Consider the following 23547-nt stretch of genomic DNA (forward strand, 5'->3'; position numbering starts at 1 on the left):
ACATACAGACAATCTAGTTGTTGTTGATTGTTACACATTTGGTGAGGAATTATACTTTTACTCTCTATGAGGTAGTGGATATGTTTGGCTAAATTCGTGAGTAAACAGGTTTTATATGATTAGGTTTATACTTTATGCCTTATGGTATAAGAATAAAGTACCAATCGATAATTTTTTTTTTCAATTCTGTAATCTTACGCATGTTGTGTTTGCCTCATAAAGGTGTGCCTTGCTACTTAATAATTGTAATAATATGTTATTGTAGATGTGATTCACATCTTGGTGAACCTTAAAATTAAATAAATAAATGATAAAGTGTATCGACTTTGAAAAACCTTTCAATGTTAGAAACCCTAGTTGTAGCAACCTGTACATAACTAAATGAAACACAATATAAATCTAGCGATTTGTATCTTAATAAATATTCAATAATAATTATAATTTATTCAACTTTTTTTATATAATATTCAAGCGATTGTCGAAGCATTCTACCATAAACAAGGTTTACAAAGACGTTCAATAAATAAAGATAGATGCCGACTTAGCTGTCACTTATAGGGTTGCCAACCACATACTTTTTATTGTTCATTTATTAAAATTTATTTATTATTTATAGGTAGAAGTAGGGTTGCCTTCATAGTTGCTATACATATTTTTTAAAACAAAAAAAATAACAATAAGGTTCCTACTTTTTCAAGCAGAGCTGTGAACGTGATAATTTCAATTTCATAATGCGATTTCAATGTGGGTATTATGTACCTATTTATTTAAGTAGGTATCTATATATGGTTATTTAATTGATTAACTTTATGAGGTATTATTTATTACAACAGAAAATCGTGTAGGAACATCGTCTGTCGCCATAACAGGTTTTTCTAAAGTAAGCAACCCTAAGTATTTATGTGAAGGAATTATCATATAAAAATATATTCAGGCTGAGATACCAATGACTTGCGTATAAAATACGACGTGATTATCATGACCAGTATTGTTAAACAATTGTTACTTTCAATTATGCAAACGTTCTGAAATTCCAGTATTGATGACTGATGAGACGGGCCCGCGCTGGAATATGTTATACCTACCTACATATTTATTTATTTACTAGCGGTCCGCCCCGGCTTCGCCCGTGGTACATATTTACGTTTTCTCTACATAAAAACCATCCTCGTACTTCAAGGAATATAATAATAAAAGAATTATCGAAATCGGTTCAGCCGTTCGCGAGTTATGCGCTTACCAACACATTTTGCGATTCATTTTTATATTTATTTATACATATTTCTGTCTAAGTTATTTATTGCTATTTGCTATTATATTATTTATAGTTCAACCAACTTATAAGGTGAATAAAATAGAAGGCAATTCATTGTATCATGAATGTAATCAATACATTCTACATATTTACTGAATTTATTAAATCAATTGTTCCTTCATTTATATTCGCTTATATTTTGGTACCTTCCAATTAGAAATGAAGCCGCGCATATTCTATGAAAGGGCGAGGTGGTTCTTTTACAATAAATCAAATAAGAAACAGCCAGTGCTTTTAAAAAAGATAATACTTTTCGCCAATCCCAATCCCATATCCAAAACCCAATCCAAAAATTAAACAACTATGTAAATAATAGCAAAACGAGAACCCAATAATTTACAGTTATTCAAAAGATAAACAAGCATGTTTATCCAATTACGTCATCGTTAAAATGCAACAAGCGACAAGTATTATTAACATTATTAACTATCAAGATCAAAGCATAACCGTGATATAAAATATGACCGTTATGATAACGCGGTCTGCCTTGGACGACCCACAGGCTGCCCACTAGGAAATTATAGGTTCAATCATTGATAATTGTTTTGTATCATAACTGTTTAGTACGATAAACAATTACTTTAGAGAAAAGGTAAGGAGTAATTTTACTAGTAGAAGCGGGTGGTCGAATAACAGCTTTTCGTTTTATTGTTGCCTTCCACTGCATGTATCCAGTGTAGAGGTCCGCGCCGCAGTCCAAAAGCCCAGCGGCGGCGCGCCGGGTGCGGCACCCGGCGCGGCGCGGCGTCGCCGGCGTGGACAAGTTATTTTTAAAGTTATTAGGGGGTGGACGGGCAGTAGAAAAATCTCTCTTTAAGTTTAATAAAAAAAATATTTTTATTAAAATTAAGTAGCTTAACTATTTAGTCATGAACATGATAATTATAAACATTGCCAATAATTTTATTGGCAATGTTATGTCAGAGCAAGCAAAGGAGCAGGTGGGCCACCTGATGTTAAGTGGTCACCACCGCCCATAAACACCTGTAACACTTCTAGTGTTACAGGTGCTTTGCCGGCCTTTTATGGACAAACAAGCTCTTTTCTTGAAGGCCCCAATGTCGTAGTCGTTCGGGAACACCGCAAGTGGCAAATCGTTCCATAGTTTCACCGTACGCGGAAGGAAGTTGCGGGTGAAGCGGACAGTGGTGGAGCGCCAACCATCCAGATGGTGCGGATGGAACTGGTTTTTACGTCGCGTGGTCCAGTGGTGGAACTATGCGGCTGGTAAAAGGTGGAACAATTCCTCAGAGCACTCCCCATAGTAGATTCTGTACAGTATACAGAGAGACGCAATGTCTCTTCGCACTGACAGTGGATCGAGCCTATACGGTCATCGACAATTCGAGCTGCTCGACGTTGGATGCAGTCAAGAGGAAGGAGTTGATACTGTGGGGCTCCAGCCCAGAGATGAGAACAGTACTCCATATGCGGTCGCACCTGAGCCTTGTACAGCTGAAGTCGGTGGGCCGGCTTGAAGTACTGTCTCGATCTACTGAGCACACCAAGTTTTTTCGAGGCTAATTTAGCCTTCGCTTCCAAATGACTGCGGAATTGTACGTCACTCGAGATTTCAACTCCGAGGATTCCGATATACTAAGGGGAGTACTTTTAAACCGATGTTCTACGACAAATGGGGTCTTTTTAGCGGTGAACGAGCAAACCTGTGTCTTTAGGGGATTGAACTCGACAAGATTAAGTTCGCCCCAATCCGAGACTTCTTGGAAAGAAGACTCGACTTCAGACACAAGTTTGTTTCGACTCTCATTGAGGCTTTCCTTTGAGGTGGGATAATCGATATATCGATATAGTACATCGATATAGTAGACATTGTCTACTATATCGATGCGACGATGCCGTGTTGTAGACAACAACGCGTGCGTGACACATGGTTCGCGCGCAAAATTTGAACTCGGCGCCAATTTTTCTGTGACCCGGCGGCGGCGGCGGCGCGCCGGGGTCTCTCGGCGGCGGCACGCCGGCGTGGCGCGGACCTCTAATCCAGTGGCGGTACGTTCATACAAGCCGAAAAGCCCGGCTTGCCTTAGAAATTCGCTACGAGACAGGAAAATAACCAAATTCACGTTTGAATATTCGCGCGCAATGAGCAATTCATAATTTGCTCCGAAATTCAATGAAAACTCACCTACAATATAATATATAATACGCCTAGCATAAAACAATGACGAATTCGAGTAAACTTTTTAATTTCATCCTTCTTACTATCGTAATAAGGTCGTCTTTTATTTTGACGTTACAATCTAAATTGGATGGATTATAACATGTAGTTGTCTCGCTTGCTCGCGTGGGCTTTTACCGGGCTTTGCGCTCATCTCTTCTAACGTATGAAATTTCGTCTAAGTAGCTACATACATAACTATAGAATTCTATAGCAATCAGTATGGAAAATAATGCCCGGCTTTAACAGTGTGAAGATAGTTACGATTGCGCGAACGAACGTCGTGAATATTATTGTTATTAGGTATAGTTTGTTTGAGCGGGTGATTATATCGGTGTAATTTAGGTTAAGTTTTTCGAATTTTGTGATAAAATGAGTGTCGCGACAGCAGATTGTGTTGTAAATTGTTATGGTTTGCTTTGTGCTCAGCGGGGGAAAGGTAAAATCATTAAACTTTACTGAAAAACATCAATTAATTTCTTCATAAAAACCAACTCCCGATTTGTGCATTACCCAAACAGCTAATATATGTCACATACGAAATTTTAATTAAAATATGTTTACGAATTAATCGATTTCATGAATAAGAATTGCTTAGAAGCCCCAGCTGTTGAAACTTGCACATTCGGTACTTGGTAGTTACGATTTCTGCTAGTAGGTACCTATAAGGTAGTTCTTCCACGGAGCGTGCTTTCTCATCGTTAAATCGAATTCATAGGTACGTATTGAAATACACAAGGCCAAGAACGCCTGATTGAATTATCAATAATTGCCAGTTGTTAGGTAATTGAATTCTAAAACAATCACCTACTTTCTATTCCGATGTTATAAAATCTTTCCTTCAGAAGATCGCCGTTTTGAATTATTAGAATATAAATGATCTGTACAATTTTATTAATAATGTCATACAGTTTAATATAATATATCGATTTTAATGATAAACGTTTGACTCAACTGTTAGCGGGCGCGCGTGAAAATTTAGAAGCAAATCTTCTTAATTACTAATTACACAGTATACCTTAGGAAGGTTTCTAATTCAAGAAAAGGGTACCCAGCAAAAACTTTGAAAACTTTGGGCTTGCCCAGTCCTTACACCCTAGGCACGCCACTGCATGTATCCCCATGAAACATATCTACTGTTTACGATTTCTACGTTCCAAAAAAAGAAGATCCTTTCATTCTATATCCCTTTGTAGCTTTTTTGTTTCTACATATTAGCATAATGACATCCGTTTAATGAATTTTCCACTCAAAACCTATTCGAAGATACCTTCCCTAGAGATAAGTTGAGTAAAATTATTGTTCTCTTCTGCTATCCCTATCCCTATCCCTATATAAATTTAGGTGTTTGTTCAAACAGACGATGGCATTGTTTCTGAAAGATTATTATATCCATTGGTAGTATAATACTCGAATAACACATAAGCAGCTATTGACCAAAGCAAGATGGCGGATAAGTATATATTATGTAGTTTTATATTTGTTCAACAAGCACTCATCTCGAACTACGAGAAGAATAAAGTAAAGGCATGCCTTCCGCATGCCAATCATAACTTCTATTTCCACAATAAAGTACCTACAGAATTACGTAACATAACTATTATATTGCCCGTTGAAAACCATTATCTTTATGTAATAATTGTCTGTTAAAGACTTGAAGAAAAATAAATAATTAACTCTATTGTTAAAGTTCTTTTGTTCCGATATTACTGGGTTTTGGGCTGCGGTCGTTCTTATTTATTTTCGTTTATTGTCTATTGATTTGACAAAACAAAGGTATTTTAGTATGGCCAATTACTCAACAATAGAAGACTTGTTACAAGCCGGAATATAAGAATAATAGTAAAATGTATTGAATAACATAAAAAAGGTGACCCCTTGTGGCCGATCGGTCGATGCATGATTGATTGTCTGTACATTCAAGTAGTTAATCAGTTTTCGATGTGTTGTGATTTTTCTTTACTACATTTATCAGCGTCGTACCCAGAAAATCGCAAATAAAACGTATCGCCTATCTTTGTGCTAAGAAACGAACCGTATTCTTAGTACGACTAATATAGTTAGGTATAGCTAATTAAAAAAGCTAAAATTTAGATACTACATGTATCTATTGAAACTAATTCTTTAGTTGTGTCGAATATTTGGGAGAAGACCTTTCTAAATAGTTTGGTAATACCTGCTCAAGACACGCTGAAGAAAACAAGCGAATTCACAATTACTTTAATACTTAGGGTATGTAAGTTTACGATAAAAATCTATATTTTCATATTACTAACTGCATCATTCAAAAAGAAACAACATCATTATTCAAAGTATTGTGTTAAAAAGCTTACATAACCGTTTGAATTAAATTAAACATTACATACAATTCCTTATTATAATAAAACTCTTTATGAGATCACGATAAGTACCTATTGCATAGTTAATATGTAAATGATACATATGGTGAGTTATGTACACGGAAGTACGAATTAAATATTTTTATTAAATTACTCAATTTGCGCTAAAACAGTCTCATTCATCTTTTCACTTTTTCTATTGTGCTAGATAACTTCTCAATTAGGTACAAATAGATTTAAATATTTGATATCTAAGTAATAATACAGTTTGCAACTCGTCTTTAACTTGCGTAGTTCATTAAAACAGAAAGAAAATGTATATTTCCATGATGGAATAGGTACCTAACTATGTGAAATTGTTTGATATAATATGTACCTATACCTATCTCTAATATTGTACTAGGGGCAGTATAAGCCGGACATCGATATTGAGTTGAAAACGTCCCTCTTCATAATATTATTAATCTTTTTGCTATTCTAAAACAATTACCAACAAAACTACAAAATAATAACAGTTTTCTATAGGCAATCTCAGTACACATTACAGTTTATAACAAAACCAATTTCCAACAATTGAACTTCTACCAGAAGTCAATTGTAATCTTTGCGGGTATAGATGCATCTAAGCAATTTGGTAACCATGGCAACCGTCTACCGTTAGCTCAATCTGTGTTTTATGGTCATGGGAACGCCTGAAACTGCTGAACCGAATATAGCACGATTGTGTGGCTTGTGTGGATTAGAGAAACAGAAATTATCACTGTAAATTGCAATACTGTATATTACCTATTGTACCTAATACATAGGACGTAGGTATTCCAATTTCTGGTCTTCGATGTTTTAAGATATATTTGTAATTTTAATACATATCTACTGCTTTCGATAGCTGCCTATGTAATAATCAATTATTTGCTATTGCAATAGCTTCATATTTTATCACCTAACGACACTTTTCAAGCATGAAATAATGTAGAAAGATTAGCCATTTTCTTTTTAAAGAAAACATTAAAAAAGTTTCATCCGGCTACTTATAAGAGATTATAAATTTTGTAACGGCATATTAGTTCGCTCGTTGAAAATCGCGCCAATCAGGGAAAATTATGATGGCGGTGAAAGCAAGACAGATTGTATAAACTATGAAACAAGTGAACAATGATCGAAGAAATCCGATGTCTCTTCCTTGTGGTTACGGTATGGGAACTTCAGATATACCTATGTGTTGGTTGTGAGGTATATATAAGTTTCTGCCCGCGACGATGTTCGCGTGAACGAAAATAACACCTTTACTTTTTTTGTCTGTATGGCTGTCTTAATTTCTGTCGAAATAATTAACAAATTTACTTCTTATCAACCAACTTCAAAAAAAGGAGGAGTCAATTTGACTATAATTTTTATAAGTTTGTTCCTTAGTAGTTTCGACTAGGTGAAAAGATGTTGATCATTTACTTGAAAACTGGTGATTCCCGTGTGGTCCTATTTAGATGTAATTCTTATAATTTGAAGACGGTTTAGGTTTTTGTCAAAAATAATAAGTTTTAAGAGGCGAATTTACAGAAATCCTTTCGTAGTTCGAACCTATACAAGGAGCATTAGCTTTTTAACAAATCCTGCTAAAACATTGAAATTGATTGCTTAAATTAATCGATGTCTAGTTGTGTATGATTAATTGTTAGCATATTTAATCAATCAAACGTAATTAATGAAATTAGCATATTTCGAAATCTATACTATAATATTGTAAAGCTGAAGAGTTTGTTTGTTTTTTTGAACGCGCTAATCTCAGGAACTACCTTAGATAGCCCATTTATCGAGGAAGGCTATAGGCTAATAATATCATCACGCTAAGACCAACAGGAGCGGAGCCACGCGGGTGAAACCGCGGGGCGCAGAATAATCCCCCTTATCGCTACAGTAGCGATTTCTGCCAGATTTGTAACATGTTCAAAAACGTTCTTATTTTTTATTTTTTTGATTAAGACAAACAATCTAAATTAAAATATCCATTGAGTTTTCTTATAGTTCTAGAACAATGATGATGAAAATTAAACTTTCTTAAGTGTCATTCTTGAACCATTTGTCTCAATAAACTATGAAGAGAAATGCTTTCTAACTAACCCTAACGACCCTAAGGTCACGGGTTCGGAATGTGACGGGGAAAATTATTGTTCGCATTCTAATTATTAGTGGTAGAATTAAATGTCTTCACAGTAACATGATATGCCTAGTGATTGAAATAGATAGTTGGATGTATTCTTTCTATTTTTAACGATTCTCGATTGAACTATATACCTACCTATAGGTATATTACATATTTTATTTTGTTACTTTTTACCACCTTTTTACTCTATCGCACAGATTACTGAATATTTTACAGACTACCGCTATAGTTTAAAGAGAGATTGATTTTTTTTAACGCTAACAATTTTAAAATGTCTTTGTACCTATCTATCCATACTTTAATATTCATTATTATATTCAGAAGGAATAAATATATATGTTGTTTGTTTTTGTTGTTGTATTTTTTTCATATATGTATTAATAATAATAATAAATGTCTAGTTGACTAATTCAAGCTATTCTCTGTGTCAACACACACATAAAACGCCTTATGTACCTACCATATGATGTACCTTTGTATAATTATAAATATTACTCGGTGTGGTATATTTAAATAAATGATAAATAAATAAAATATAAATTTATTATTAATATCAAACCAAAACACGCTTGACCAATATCCGATACAGATAACAGAAGTGAACGCAAACGCACACATGCACACGAAGGCTAATCGAAATACATCGTGTACGGAAGACAATACTTATTGAATTTATATTAATTTTATAGCTATTTATATTGCAATTTTATTTTTAATATAACCCTTTAAAATTAATGTAGAAAAAACATACCTTTACATATTTCATTAAGTATTTAAAATGTATTTAATTAAGGGGTAATGATTTTCCGTATAATAAGGAAAGTGATTTTTCGTTCAATATTGAATAAAAAAATATAATTACTTTTACCCACACTTTTACCAATTAGTAGATGGATATTTTGCGCTAGATTATTATTTTAATAAAATAAATAGCATGCAGGAAGATACAACTATATTATTTAAAATGCGAAAAGTCATACCGCGCAAATATCATGGATGATGTTCTTGAATTTATCATATCTTACAAAACATAAACTGTATAAAATACGAGTATTTCTTTTAGGTATACATAGGTGTGTATAAATTTAATAACATCATTATAACAAATGCGTATTATGAAATCCATACGTTCGTCAGGGGTCATGACATCAGAATGCCGTCATCTTTTAAGAACTAGTTCTCAGTATATTAGTTACTCAATACATAATGGGTATTTAGTGAATCTAAAATAAAGTTATCAGAGGTCCTTAAATAATTGATATTATTCATGATAATTCTATCAAGGAATCTAACCTACTCCTTATAAAACAAAGTCGCTTCCCGCTGTCTGTCACTTTAAGTATGCAGACCTTTATAACTTCGTAACGTAATGTGATGTGATATTTTTTTTAGATAGATAAATAAGTACATACTTTGTTAAGTTTTAGACATAGCAAGTCGAACTGCGTGCGTACTACTAGTACCTATGTTATAAACTTGAATATTTGTGAGGTAGTCTGAAATAAAATTACATCAAAATATGTAGTGTGTAAAAAAATAGTAGCAGTAAGATCGTCATCATCACATTTGTTCAGGCAAGATTACGCTTACACCTAATATTAAAGTTAAGATACAAGTTAAACATTATGAGCCGAATATTGTATAAGGTAGATTTTCTGAACTATTTCATAAAACATATAAAACATCAGAAAAACAATATACATCACACAAGATCTATATGTACAATATTATAAAGAATTTATTATTTATAATTATTCTAAAGGAAATTGTTGGAAATCTTTATTTTTAATCACAGATAAGTAAGTCATAAATATAAGTTCCCTCATTCCTCGACCAAATTTATACATATCATAAATTCCTATGATAATGCCATACATATGCGAACTCGTTTAACGAGGTATGTTAAAGATTTGTTTCTTTGTTTATTTTTATGTATTTTTCCATTACCTAAGTTGATGATTTTTTATTGAGTTTATTTGTTTTTAATGAATCATTTGTAAGGGTAGGTATCAATATTATTAATTCAATCTATTCTTAATTAAAATTTAATAATTAACCTTAAATCACAAAATATATTTTTTATGTTTTATAAGTGAAACATTCATATTCGTTTTTCAATTGAATATTTTCATTAAAAAGAAAAACTTATTTAAGAATTACCTCCTTCGTTTTTCAGAATGTTAAAAGTGAGGCATTACATTTGATTTAGGTTCACAGTACACTAGATAATTTTAATAATTACCAAACACAGTTATCTCATACTTTCTTCAGTGACGCAATTTGCATAACAATAGGGAAAAGTGAATGAATTGATCCAGTATTTTCCTCTATCGAAAGCAGTCTTCCGGTATCTCGTGGGATCAGGAAACCGGTGTAATAAGCTCTTGGAAAAGCGGAAAATTATTAGAAAATTTTTAATCACATGTGTTAGTTAACGATTAGGTCGGTGCCTTTGTAGAATTGTGTCAAGCTGAGAAAGCTGCGTTGTTTTATTGGTTGTTTTGTAAAGGTATTATTAGAAATGTTACGAGTGATAAAAAATTCTGGAAGGGAGATACTTCATGAGTTAAACGAAATATTATTATTCTCTGCTTGTCAGATCTTTTCTCATGAGAACTGAGAACATGTTTTTATTTTATTTTATACGTTACTAGTTTTACGCCCGGGGCTTTGCCCGCTTCGTCTAAAACCTTACAAATTATATACTCATAAAACTTTCCCCTAGAATCACTATCTATTAAAATAAACCGAATCAAAATACTTTGCAATAAGCGACTTCGTTGAATACTATGTAGTGATACGTTAAAAAAATGTAATGTAGTAAATTACTCAATCAATTATGCACATTCCATCACCAAAGTTTCTTTATTTCTTAGTGAATTAGGTTACATTCCTTTACCCCGATTCAACTAGGCCGGAGGAGCTATTAGGTACTATCTAATAATCTGCTGTATCGTCTATTCTGTTGAGGTATCAAGGCATATAATTTGATCGTTGTTTAGAGGATAATTATGTGGTTTAGATTCGAGCTGCATATCTGAGGTTAAGGCCAAGATGTGTAGGTTCATGGTTCTTATACTATATTGGAATGTTTTGTTTAGATTATGAACGAAATTGTTTGATAAATGCAGCTATGAGGACAATTTGGAAAATAATTGGAAACTTAACTGATTTGAACAATGTAAATTCATCCTAATGTGTGATGTAGGTGCTGACTATACAGTTATCTGTAATATTCTCTCAACCTAAACCTTTATTATGTATATTTTTTATCAAAATGACTTGCGTCCTTATATTAATATTTCATATATTCATTTACGATACGTATAGAGATCTTTATAACAATATTAAGTTTATGCTTTGAACTGTGCCGTCTGTCTGAGAACATTTTCACGATACCGAACAAAGCAAGGACGCAATAATAACTTTCACGCGTATGCATTCATCCAAATTGCTTTTAAAAATAGGCCCAAGGATATAAGAAACACGTCGTAAAGTGCCATTAAATTATTGTACGTGCTTACTTTCCAAGTCTGCTTGACCTCTAAAATAACATGTTGAACGAGTGACATAGAAAATCATTTTTGCGTTGTACGTGTGTTTATGTTTATTATTGTTTAGCTTATTGTCACAACGATCTAAGTACATAATACAAATGAGTCTCGTTATTTGTAAGGTAATGTAGTAGCTATTTTTGCGTTGCCGGTTATTCTAAATTTAGGTTTACCTGAATTTGCTACTTATGATAAAAATAATTGCTTACGTGTATTCTTACCTTAGTGGTGGTCTGCATTTGAAGGAAGGTGGCAATTCCAGCTCGCACCCGGTTTTTCACACCCCGGATAGTTCCTTTCGAACTCTTTATGGTGGAAGGCGTTTCCTCATTTTTAAAGTCCTTTATACCAGCAAAATATTCCATGTCCGACACTTCAGGACACTCACTTTTAACACTAACACTATTCACAGACACGTCATCGAACTGTTTTTCATTAAGGTGAAAATCGTAAAACTTGTCCGTATCGAAATAATGGCTGCTGTAACAAATTTGTTCCTCTTTCATTTTGTCTATTTTTTTCCTTTCTTCATACGTAGTCTCGCTAATAAGCGGCGCTTTGTTTTGGTTCGTTGCGGACGAGTCGGCGCCGTTTTTCTTTAGCTCGTTATTAAACTGCGAAACCAATAGGAACGACGTCAGCTGTGCACTTTCTTTCGGAACATTAGCATCCTCATCAATATTCTGGCTAGCGTCCCTTTGACGCTCTTGATCACTTTCAATGTCGACTGTTGCGAGTTTCGCCGAGCGGTCTCTAATGTCTTGCAACAAACCTTGCGGTAGAAAGCTGTCTTTATTGTTCACTTTAGCGAACGTTTGCATGGAAGGCTCGGGCGATTGTTTCTTTTTGCTCGCCTCTTCGATGTGACTTTCCTCGGCATGCACGCTCCCATTCAGCTCGCTGCTGTTAAGCGAGTCACACGATATGTTCGAGTCGTTATCTTCAAAATCTAATTCACCCTGATTTCTTGTGGAGCTAATGACTGTGACGGATACCGATTTCTTGGAAGAGCTCGATTTGAACGACTTCTTTTTTGGTAGCGGCGGCGGCGTGCCGTCAAGGTCACTGCATGTGCCCGAATCCAACGTGTCGCTCGGCGAGCACTGGCCGCTAGACATTATCATGTTGGTCATCGGATTCACGTACGGATTACAGTTAATGTACGGTGCTTTGTCAACCTTGCTTAGATCTTCGGTCTCTAGTATTTTTGGTCGATTTTCCTCTACGTTGAGCAGGACTAGGCTGTTGTTTTTCTTGTTGGTATCGTTGATCTTGAATGTGTCGAAGTCGACATCACTCTTCAGGTGTACGCTCGATATCTTGGGCGCTTTGGGTTTGTCAGCATCGGTGTTGATTCTGATGGTGACAACGTGCGGGCCGTTTGCAGCGAGTGCGTCTGAGCTAGGCGTGCTCGCGGGTCCGTTTGACTGGGTCGCCGCAACGAATACCGTTGCAGATGGAGCCTTAGAATTAAGGACAAGCGAGTGCATCGAACTTAGAGAGTCCATGTCGGCACGGCTATCAGTGAATCCGTTCACTCTGAGCTTAGCATCGTCGTTGGTAATTTGTGTAAAAGTAGTCGAGCCGGGCCTCTGCATCGCTTTTGGCGGCAGAGGGGGGATGTATTCGACGCTCGGCCGGGATGTAACCTCCTCCATCGTGATTGTTTAATGAACCGGCATAATTAGTAACGGGTTCCGCTGTTTATTCGAGTCAGGTGCGTCGGATTAGATACTCGATGTATAAGGCATAATAGTTCCGGTGCGAATGTGGGTCTATAATCCGCACGGCTGGCCTGTATTTCTTGTTGTTTATTTGTACCTGCAAAGAGAGAGTCATCAATGAATATTGTTATAGGAGATGAGTGATAAAATTGCTTTAGAAAGTTGAACGTTACATTTTTCCTTTAGTTCCAGTGTTTAATGTTTACAACACATGCTTGAAACAGCATATGTAGTATGTACTTAGATATTCTTTTACTTATTTATGTAATAAAATTCATACCCAATACGATTCAATTCTAGGTCAAAGCAATTAATTTAAAAAATAATGTACTGCATATACGTTCCTAATTTAACAGATTACATAATTGATAATTATAAACAGTTTAACACGTACCTATTTAAACTTATACTAAAATGAATTATATAAAAAACATTGTAGTGAATGGTCGGAAGTGTTTTGTGTGAATATACACAATTTTTGCATCGTCGCATAAAATGTTTTATGTAATAATATTAAATACTACTGTTTGCATAAATAGGTAATAAAACAATTGCTATTATTATGTAATTCATAACATTTCAACAAAGGTAAGAAGTATGTTCTGTATAAAATTTATACCCTAGGTATAAAATATATATACAATATTTCATATTGAACAAGTTTGTTTATAAAAACACAAATTATTATCATATCATATATTTTTTGAGCATTTAGGTTTTAGAATGTTTATAAGGTGATAGATAGTTAGAAATTAAGAAGTAGGTATGGCAAAACCTGTAGCGTAGGTATTGGTAGATCTTGCATTGCAATCAATCAATGCAAGTAAGTAGGTAACCTATTTATTTGTAAAAGTAGGTAGGTATCTATGTAGGTAGGTATATATTTATTCAACTGTAAACAACAACAAATTTATATAATCATACTAAAATTCTGACCGTGTCTAATAAAGTTTAAAGTTTGAAGCATTTAATGTTTTGTAATAAAATCGTAACCGATTGCAATGACTTTTGAACCGCTTATTTGTAAATTACGCAAAATATTACGAGTAGCTTCGGAATTATACCTTGATATAACAACACAATGTCATAATGGATACGTTGGTACTGGAAGAGTACATTTGGGGCTTTAATCGAAATTTATTAAGAGCTGCTGCTCTGCTGACTGCTAGTTGTGTGGTTTGTTATAGAAAAACTAAAGAAGGTTCTGAAAATTCTATATGTATTATATTATGTAGATCAGATTATGTCAAATTCATTGGATTTGATATCTGCTGGAGATTCGATTACGAGGTACAGCTATGTTAAAAAAATTATATTGTTAAAGTAAGAATAAACAAATTTGTTTTACTTTAGTTCCGTGTACAAATGGTGAATTCTGTTTTAAAAATCGAAGACTTAGATTTCGAAAAAATAATAGCTGAAAGGGTTAGAAGTTAGAACTTAGAACATGCTTTGGTTTCAACATTTTTGTTTTTCATTGTTCCAAATATTTCCAAATTAATGTATCTAATGTGAGAAAAATTAACGGAGCGGAAATGAACGTTTATCATTTGAAACATCTTAATGTTGATTATGAATTATTCATTCATTGGAAACTTATGGAGACGTGACGGTTATAATGCACTTTCTCTGGTTTGTCAATTATCTATTAATGCTCAATAATTGAGTTTGAAGATGTACGTACATTTTAACGATTGCTTCAAGTGACCGCGTTTCCCGCGCTGAGATATCGAAATATCTAGAAGCTAGTCGATATTCTATCGATACCTACTCATGCAGGAAGATGAAAAATGGCTGGTTGAATTAAAGTTCTATATTGCTTTTAAAATAAAGATATGACAGGCAAACAATAATTATGTACATTGAAAAATTGACTGATGGAGGGGTTATAATTTTAATCCAAACAAAGAATTTGATAAAAGAAGTTTAGAAGGGCTTTAGTCTTCATTTGTTTTTGATCGGCTATGAAGGGCTCTACCAATGTCCGGTTTATGTATACATATTAAGAGAAAAAAAACATTATAAATACCACAGAAATAAATACCTACATTCATTAATTATTATAAACAACTAGCAGTCCGCCCCGGCTTCGCCCGTGGTACATATTTACGTTTTCTCTACATAAGAACCATCCTCGTACTTCAAGGAATATAATAAAAAAAGAATTATCGAAATCGGTCCACCCGTTCTCGAGTTATGCGCTTACCAACACATTTTGCGATTCATTTTTATATATAAGACTAGCGGTCCGCCCCGGCTTCGCCCGTGGTACATATTTACGTTTTCTCTACATAAAAACCATCCTCGTACTTCAAGGAATATAATAAAAAAAGAATTATCGAAATCGGTTCAGCCGTTCTCGAGTTATGCGCTTACCAACACATTTTGCGATTCATTTTTATATATAAGAAGAGAAGATGTGATATGTCAACTCTAAATACAGTATGACGTCTACTAAAAGGCATTATAATCTACTAGCTTTCCGCCCGCGACTTCGCCCGCGTTTTCAAAGAAAATCCCGTTCCCGTAGGATTTCCGGGATAAAACCTATCCTATGTCCTTTCTCGGGTATCAAAATATCTCTATATCAAATTCCATGCCAATTGGTTCAGTAGTTAAGGCGTGATTGAGTAACATACAGACAGAGTTACTTTCGCATTTATAATATTAGTATGGATTTGAATATGAATTGTTTCCAGTCGTGACTTCGTTGGTTGACTATGATATTTACGAATTTATTTCAGGAAATAAACTAAGAATTGTCATTTGTTGATGGACCTTTTTGAATCTTAGTTATTTTAGTGCGAATTTTGAACAAGTTTAGGTCTTCAACTGTCTTAACAATAATAAATTAATATAATTCATGTTTTTGACCTTTTTAAAACTGATTTATATGACATGTATAAAATTATCGCTGAATGAAAAAGTCCAAAGGTCGCGTATTTTTCGAGCCTCGTAACGCACATTGGTTACCAAATTGTGTTTAAGTTATTTTTTCTTAGTTACCAAATAGTGTTTAAGTTATTTTTTCTTTGTTCTTAGCTTGCAAGTCAAGCAAGTATAGTCATAGAAAATTTTCTATCATATGCCAATTTCCAAAGGCAGTTTTTGTATTTGCTGGTCATTTTAGTCACAAGTAAGTATATACATATCTGTGGTATTTGGTACGTACCACTTAAGTGCAAAATGGTGATTTTTGAGTATGAGCGTTTGAAAATTTTCACGGTTGCTACCCTGTTGCTACAGATCGGAATAAACTCTTGAGTAAAACAAATTTATGATATTTAAATGTCTATTATGTTCAAGTTTAGAACACTTACAAAAAAAATAAAAAAAATGTTCTAGTTCAAGAGTAATTGTTACTTAACATGTTTGTACCAAAAGAAAAAAATGTGAAAATGATGTGAAAATGTCTAAAACGTGTGTACTTAAGTGGATTAGAGCATATTTATTTGTACTCTTAATTAGTATTTATTCCTATTTTTACCCTAATGGAAAGGATTTTTCATTTTTTTTTTCGACGGATACATAAACAGACATTAAAAAACAAATATTATGGGGAAACGTCTTCCATACAAATAGATTTAACCATACATAAAAACAAAAACGAATAGGAGTGTGATTTGCCACAAATAAGTACTCATAAAAAAGCCAGGAAATATTGTGATTTTCGTGCAATATGCAATTCTCTCATACTCTCTCTACAAAATAAAATCCTAAAAGTAGTGTGTATGTGCGTGTGTGGTTCAGAAGTCACGGTAGTTCGCTTGCCTGCCGTGCTAGATGCTGCGGGATCGATCCCATCAACCGACATCTACGAATGTGTCTTTTTCGGATGCATAAGTAGATTCTCTAATAACCAGAGATACATCTTTTATAACAAGAAAACATCATCATTTCTAATAACAGGAAAACATCGATATGGCAACCGGGATTTTCGTCTGAAATCACCAACCAGCAGTGAGCAAGCGTGGCGATTACTGCTCATGCCTTCTCCTTGTGAGAAGATGCCCTTACCCTGCAAATAGTTACGAGCTGGATCAAGTCAAATAAAATTTGTTTGTAAAACGTACCACTACAACATTCATTCATAGTCCTCATCACTGTCACTGAAAGTCACAAGATTGTTTCTAGTCGGACCATGAGACAATGATTTGAAATAATCATCATAAATTGGATCACTTATTGGCAGGAGATCTAAGAGATCTTTGAATTTCAGAGCATCGATATTGATAGGCTCATTAGAGGCCAATGGCAAAGCCACTTCGGAGACTTCTCTCTTTTCTCAGTTCTCTTAAACCAGAAATACAGCAACTCTTCATTTTCACTCAAAGAGTATTTAAAATCTACGTCATTAGACTTTTCATACATCAACCAGAAAATACAGTTCTAACCAAATGTAGTTTTGTCTGTTGCAGTATTTCTTTTGATAAAATGAGTAGGCAGTCAATAGTTTAGAAAATGGAAGATCAGATTCATTCGTTAATTTTACATCATGGCGATTGCTGGTCATTTTCATTTATCTCGGGGAACGGAGATGGTGCTGTTTCTTTTTTGAAAATGAATCTTTCAATATCTGCTTAACAAGCTAGATATTATACCGATTTTGACCTGGACAACACTGAATATAAAATAAGCTACTCTATTTCTTCTGCCAAACCGTTAATAAAATGCCATAAGCATGATGCGATTTCATCCGCACCTCTTTGAGCTATTCCTTCATACATAACATAATGGAATGTTCATTTATTAATAACTTTGCGGATTTTTAAATTAAAAGTCCAAAGTTTCTTTTATAAAACGTTATATTTAAGTAAGGGAGAAGACCTGTTAAGTTCACAAATAATTTTATTTGATTTAGTACAAATAAGTTCAGTGATGATAATAATTATTCAAGTTTGGTCTAATTATGTTAAGTGCTCTTACGTTGTAAATGGCCGTTCGTTGAATTGAGTATTCGTTTTACAAGTCTTTGTTAAGTTATATTAATATATTTGTATCAAATAAAAATATTTTTTTTTGTACTTAAGGGGTTTTGATACAACCTATTTAAGGTATTTCTACTATCAGTAGGCTTATGTGACATAGACCAAACGAAAGAGGACGTTTTTATCAGTATAGATGGCCAGAAAACAAAAAATGGCCATTTTTGCACTTACGAGGTATATACCAAACACCACAGATATAATTATATATTATGTATTCAATAAAAAAATCAAGAAACACACTCCTTTCGCAATACGAAAAGTATAGGTATGGGCGTATACCAATAAATATTTAATACCTATAGTGAAAGTAACAATTGTCAATAAAGAAGATGACTGTTACGTAAAAGTGAAGCCTACGCTATGGTAATAAGTGTCGAATTAGTTTAAATGGTTGCCCAAGTATGACGGTTATGTCACAGAGGCAATTTGATAGACTTGAAGCTCATTATTCCTAATTTAGATAATAATTATTTACAGTTTTTTCTCGATCGTTCTAGAATTCGATTGTATTGGGTTAATTTACTTTTGTTCACGCCTAATGAGGCTTCTGTAATTACTATCTAATTACTAATAGCATATTCGATGTTTTTTGTTAAAAAATTTCATTATTTACCTACTTCTTATTTCAAGTGGCACCTCCCGATCCCAGTGAGGACGGATTCTGCCTTTCATTAACTGAAAATGTGTTACAAATAATTATACCTAAATTATTGACAAAAAATCTGCCTATATTTTTGAAATCAAGCTTGATTATAGCTATCATAATTTAAGCAGAGTTTCGATTGAACACCTCTATACCCCTTGTCTTATTACGGGTCATATAGTACCCCATACGGGGTCTAAACTTCCAAGGAAGTGTCACGTATCACCTATCACACATAAAGCACGCGACCTCACGCCTAGCCATTATATTAGCATATCCACGTCCATTTGCAAATTTATTAATACTAATTAGTAGCAAGGTATGCGGCTAGTAGCGTAGTTATTTGAACAATGCACTTTTGCTGTGTGAAATAGTAAATGCCGATCAAGTGCGAGCCGGTTCATACAAGCAGAGAGAAGACAAGTTTATCCGTAATGAAAATTTTAGACATAAATATCTACCAGGGTGTGAATCGGATCAAAACAGTAGAAGGAAACAGCTAAGTATGAGCAGATAATATAATAAGTACCTGTGTATTCTTTAAAAATTTATATTTACAAAGCATTTGAATGAAAACTAATACTGAACTAGGTATAGAACTAAAAAGATCAAAGCTAAATATGATGTCTAGTTCTAAATTATGTTTTCTTTGGATCAAACTTACAAAGTCAATAGGTATGCACTATCTTTACTTTTTTATCTATAATATACTTTTTCTTCTTTTTTTATGTATTCACATAAGTGACCCGATATCCATTTAGACGACCTAAAAAGATGAGATAGAACTAAAATTCACACGGTCTAAAGGTAAACAAAAAAAATTGGGTCAAATGATCATTTGAAAATATTTTTATCAGATAACCAATTGAAATGACATAAATAGGTCATAAGAATTTTTGTGTCCAATTTTAAAGGCGATTTTTACAATACTAATTGAATAGCTTAGGTTTTATGTCACATATTTAATTCGATTTGAATTTTGATAATAAATTTGTTTATTAACATACCTTATTGTTTTACAAAAAGTAAAAAAAAAACGTTTACAGTACACTTCAAATTGACTTCTTAGGACTCAGGAGGCCGGCCTACACTTTTTCTCAAAACATATCATAACTGCATTATTCGACCTCTAAAACTATCATCCTCATATCTAATGATGGCTCAAGAATGTTCCACGTAATATCTCTATGATTACTGTTATGAGATTATAATCATTTTGGCCTTTTAAACCCGCCATTTGCACAAAAGTCAACCTGTCAAGGTCGCATAGAATCAATGTAAAAAAAATACGAGAATAAATTTGTATCTCTTTAGGAATTAGGAATGCTAATGAAAGAGGTATGAAGGACTTTGGTGTTGTTTTTAAATATAACTTCGTAACTATTTATGGATGAAAATGCGTCTTTTGATGAGTTAATGGTAGGACAAATGGTTGTATTCAGCAACGATTTCCGAACGAAGCTTTCGATGCCAATTTTGACTTACAAAAGATAATTTTTTTGTTAGATTTAAACCATTCCTATTTATAAATTTCATGCTTGGAGTTAGTTAACATTTATTCACTTATAATACCACAAGAGCTTCAAAATTATCGGGTATTTTCCGATAGGTTCGTTGCAAACAAATGAAGGAGTCAAGTTTTTAGTCAAGGTTAAAAAATCACGAGCGCGAAGCGCGAGTGATTTTTCCTGAAAAACTTGACGACTTTATTTGTTTGCAGGGAACCTTGAGGGAAATGCCAGATAATTTTGAAGCTCGTGTGGTATTCGGGAGATTATTTTTCCGTCCCAAATGTCGGCCAATAATTTCACAATTGAATTGAACCTGTCAGTTTGACGTCAACGACCAGAGAAAATTTTCAAAAAATTATCAGTATAATACCATGTAGGTTGTACCACGTGACGTCGAATGGTGCAATTCTATTGGTCGATATTTGGGTCGGAAAATAATCTATAATATATGTTAACTAACTCCAAGTCCATTCTATAAAGGTGATCTCAAAATTTCCTTTGCAATCGGAATTTTTTTTATACGAAACTACAAATGCTGAAATATGTAAAATCATATTTTAAGTATTATTAGCACAGTAAAAACTTTCTAGTAGGTATATCATTTGTAGTGTTTATTTAGAAGATGTTTTGTTAAACAATTTCACAGATCATGTTTCTACATAGCACTTGGTTTGAAGCTTTCGAAGCTAAATCTATGAATATTATGTTTCACCAGAATAGGTTTAAACTTACAAGTTATGCTTTTATCGATAATTATCTTCTCAATACAAATAGTATAAATAAGATATTTTACTTATGGGACATAACGTTGTTACATTTTTCCACAATCCTTGTGTCATATTTTCTATTATGGTTACAAATTACTGCACCAATAGAGGCATTAATATTAGTCATTCATTTCATTAAAAGTTTCTATCTATGATAAGTCGATACATCGCGAGTGAACTATCATTTAATATTAATCTTTGCAATCAATTTTTGTCCAACTTTATTCTAATTGTCGCATAATTAAAACACCTGTTTCTAAATTATAATTAAGATTACGTTTGAATTAATTACGTGTTTTTATTTTACACGCAATCACCTTGACAATTGTGTCCTAATTTGTAAATATTCGGATGATTTATTTAGCATCCATTCAAACATTTTCGCCAATGAACTTTAAATGTTAAGCATAATTAAAAAAATAACGATTGCAATTTTCAACTTTGATGGTTTAGGTGATAAATCTTTATCAAAATAGGTCATAAATCACTTTGAGGAAATAATGTATTTAATCAAAATTTTATTGATCCTTTTTGTGATGCGAGCATAATAAATATATTTATTCCCCATATTCGTTAACCTTGGATTATATGACAACAATATTATACACTAGCGGTCCGCCCCGTCTTCACCCGTGGTACATATTTCGCAATAAAAGGTAGCCTATGTTCTTTCTCAGGGTCTAAAGATTATCTGTGCCAAATTTCATCAAAATCGCTCCAGTAGTTATGCGTGAAAACCATACATACATACATACATACATAATTACAAACCTTTCCTCTTTATAATATTAGTATAGGTTACTATACAATTGACTAATTACACTCTCGTAACTTAGTTACACACTTGATATTTCGAATAAAACCGCAAGACATTTTACTAATAATAACAGCAATGACTTTCCAAGCCTGCTCTAAATTCCCATTAAAGAGTTATTGGTCAAGTTTCAACGGATGGACAGACGGATCGGACAAGTTTCTTTATATAGTTAGCTCAGTTTCTATAGCTTTTATTTTTATATGGCTTAGAAACGTTAGGACAAGGACACATGAATGACTTCATTCAAAGAGATGGGATATTGCGGTTTCTAACTGTTTGTATTGGTTTTTTGTATTACGGTGTTCTGGAATATTTTATATTGAATTCTATTATAAAAGAAGTCGATACTTCAGTTCATGGTTAATTATTGAAAACTACTTGAATGTCTTACTTATTCATTTCGTTATAATCGATCAGAAAAATAAGAACTTTACGTTAACAAATAATCCATACTAATATTATAAATGCGAAAGTAACTCTGTCTGTCTGTCTGTTACTCAATCACGCCTAAACTACTGAACCAATTTGCATGAAATTTGGAGATGGAGATATTTTGATACCCGAGAAAGGACATAGGCTACCTTTTATTGCGAAATATGTACCACGGGCGAAGCCGGGGCGGACCTCTAGTACATAATAATGCCATTATATCCTCTCATATTTATTTGATTTTTATTATCACTATGTGGTAGCAATTTGAGTTATAAATCGATAGTGGATATTACTTTAGTGCCGTTATATAATATGACCTTTGCAGGTGCAAAGTTGAACAATAAATTTAGATGCCAATTTGTATATATAACAGTTTATTAGAATTTTACAATGCTCATAAATCTGGGATGCAAAATTTTAATTCAATATCTCAAACTAGTAATAATTTTAGTTAGGTATGTATTAATATTAATTGTGATGCTTTAAGGGTTTCTTGTTCATAGAATGTACAAAATAAAAACAACATAATTAAAAAGCGAAGAAATAAGCGGTCTCCGACATAGATCACATTCCTACTAAGTATATTAATTTCATATTTACTTATAAAATAGAGATTATAATAATTATGGAAAAGCTATATCCCTTTTCTAGAAAAAGTTTTTTACTCAAGTTTCTTTCGAGATACTTTATAGGAATTGTTTGCAGAAGGTCTATGTGAAAGAAAGCCTCTTTAATAACTCAGGCCCCGGAACCACAGACACAATAGAAAATCTATTGTGTCGTGGACCGATCGGGCCGCTTGGGGCTCAATGGGTTAAAAAGTAGGTACCTATCGCCACCTATCACCAAAAAAATTAAAAAGTAAAAAACCGAATTGATATAAAAATAAACTTATCAATCGCGTCTTCTTTATTAGTTGTAGTTACCCATAGAAGGAAAGCAGGTGGTTCTTTTTATAGACATTTAAACAAATTCTTACATCATAGTTAGATAATAATAAGTGAAAGAGATTCACGCCCGTTTCTATTAACATATCGCTTATATTACATTTTTATTATGACATGTACCTAATAGTCCGTTGATTTGTTTGTGTTTATATTAATTGGCAATTAAATTGCTA

At 33.4% G+C, this 23547-nt stretch overlaps 1 protein-coding gene across 1 annotated transcript in view; it reads right to left on the minus strand.

The window, feature by feature from the left end:
• The window catches only part of LOC149897113 (uncharacterized), a 35663-nt gene extending 22299 nt beyond the window's left edge, over positions 1-13364 (minus strand). The window contains exon 1 of the mRNA XM_090116608.1: positions 11767-13364. Coding sequence (XP_089972734.1) covers positions 11767-13203 — 1437 coding nt within the window. The 5' untranslated portion in view covers positions 13204-13364. The remainder of the gene's footprint in view (positions 1-11766) is intronic.
• Between the last annotated feature and the right edge of the window lie 10183 nt (positions 13365-23547).

This window comes from Colias eurytheme, chromosome 26 (assembly GCF_061535395.1).
Source record: "Colias eurytheme isolate Ceu_HAF_F1 chromosome 26, ilColEury1 Martin Lab GWU primary, whole genome shotgun sequence".
In the NCBI taxonomy this organism is placed as follows: domain Eukaryota; kingdom Metazoa; phylum Arthropoda; class Insecta; order Lepidoptera; family Pieridae; genus Colias; species Colias eurytheme.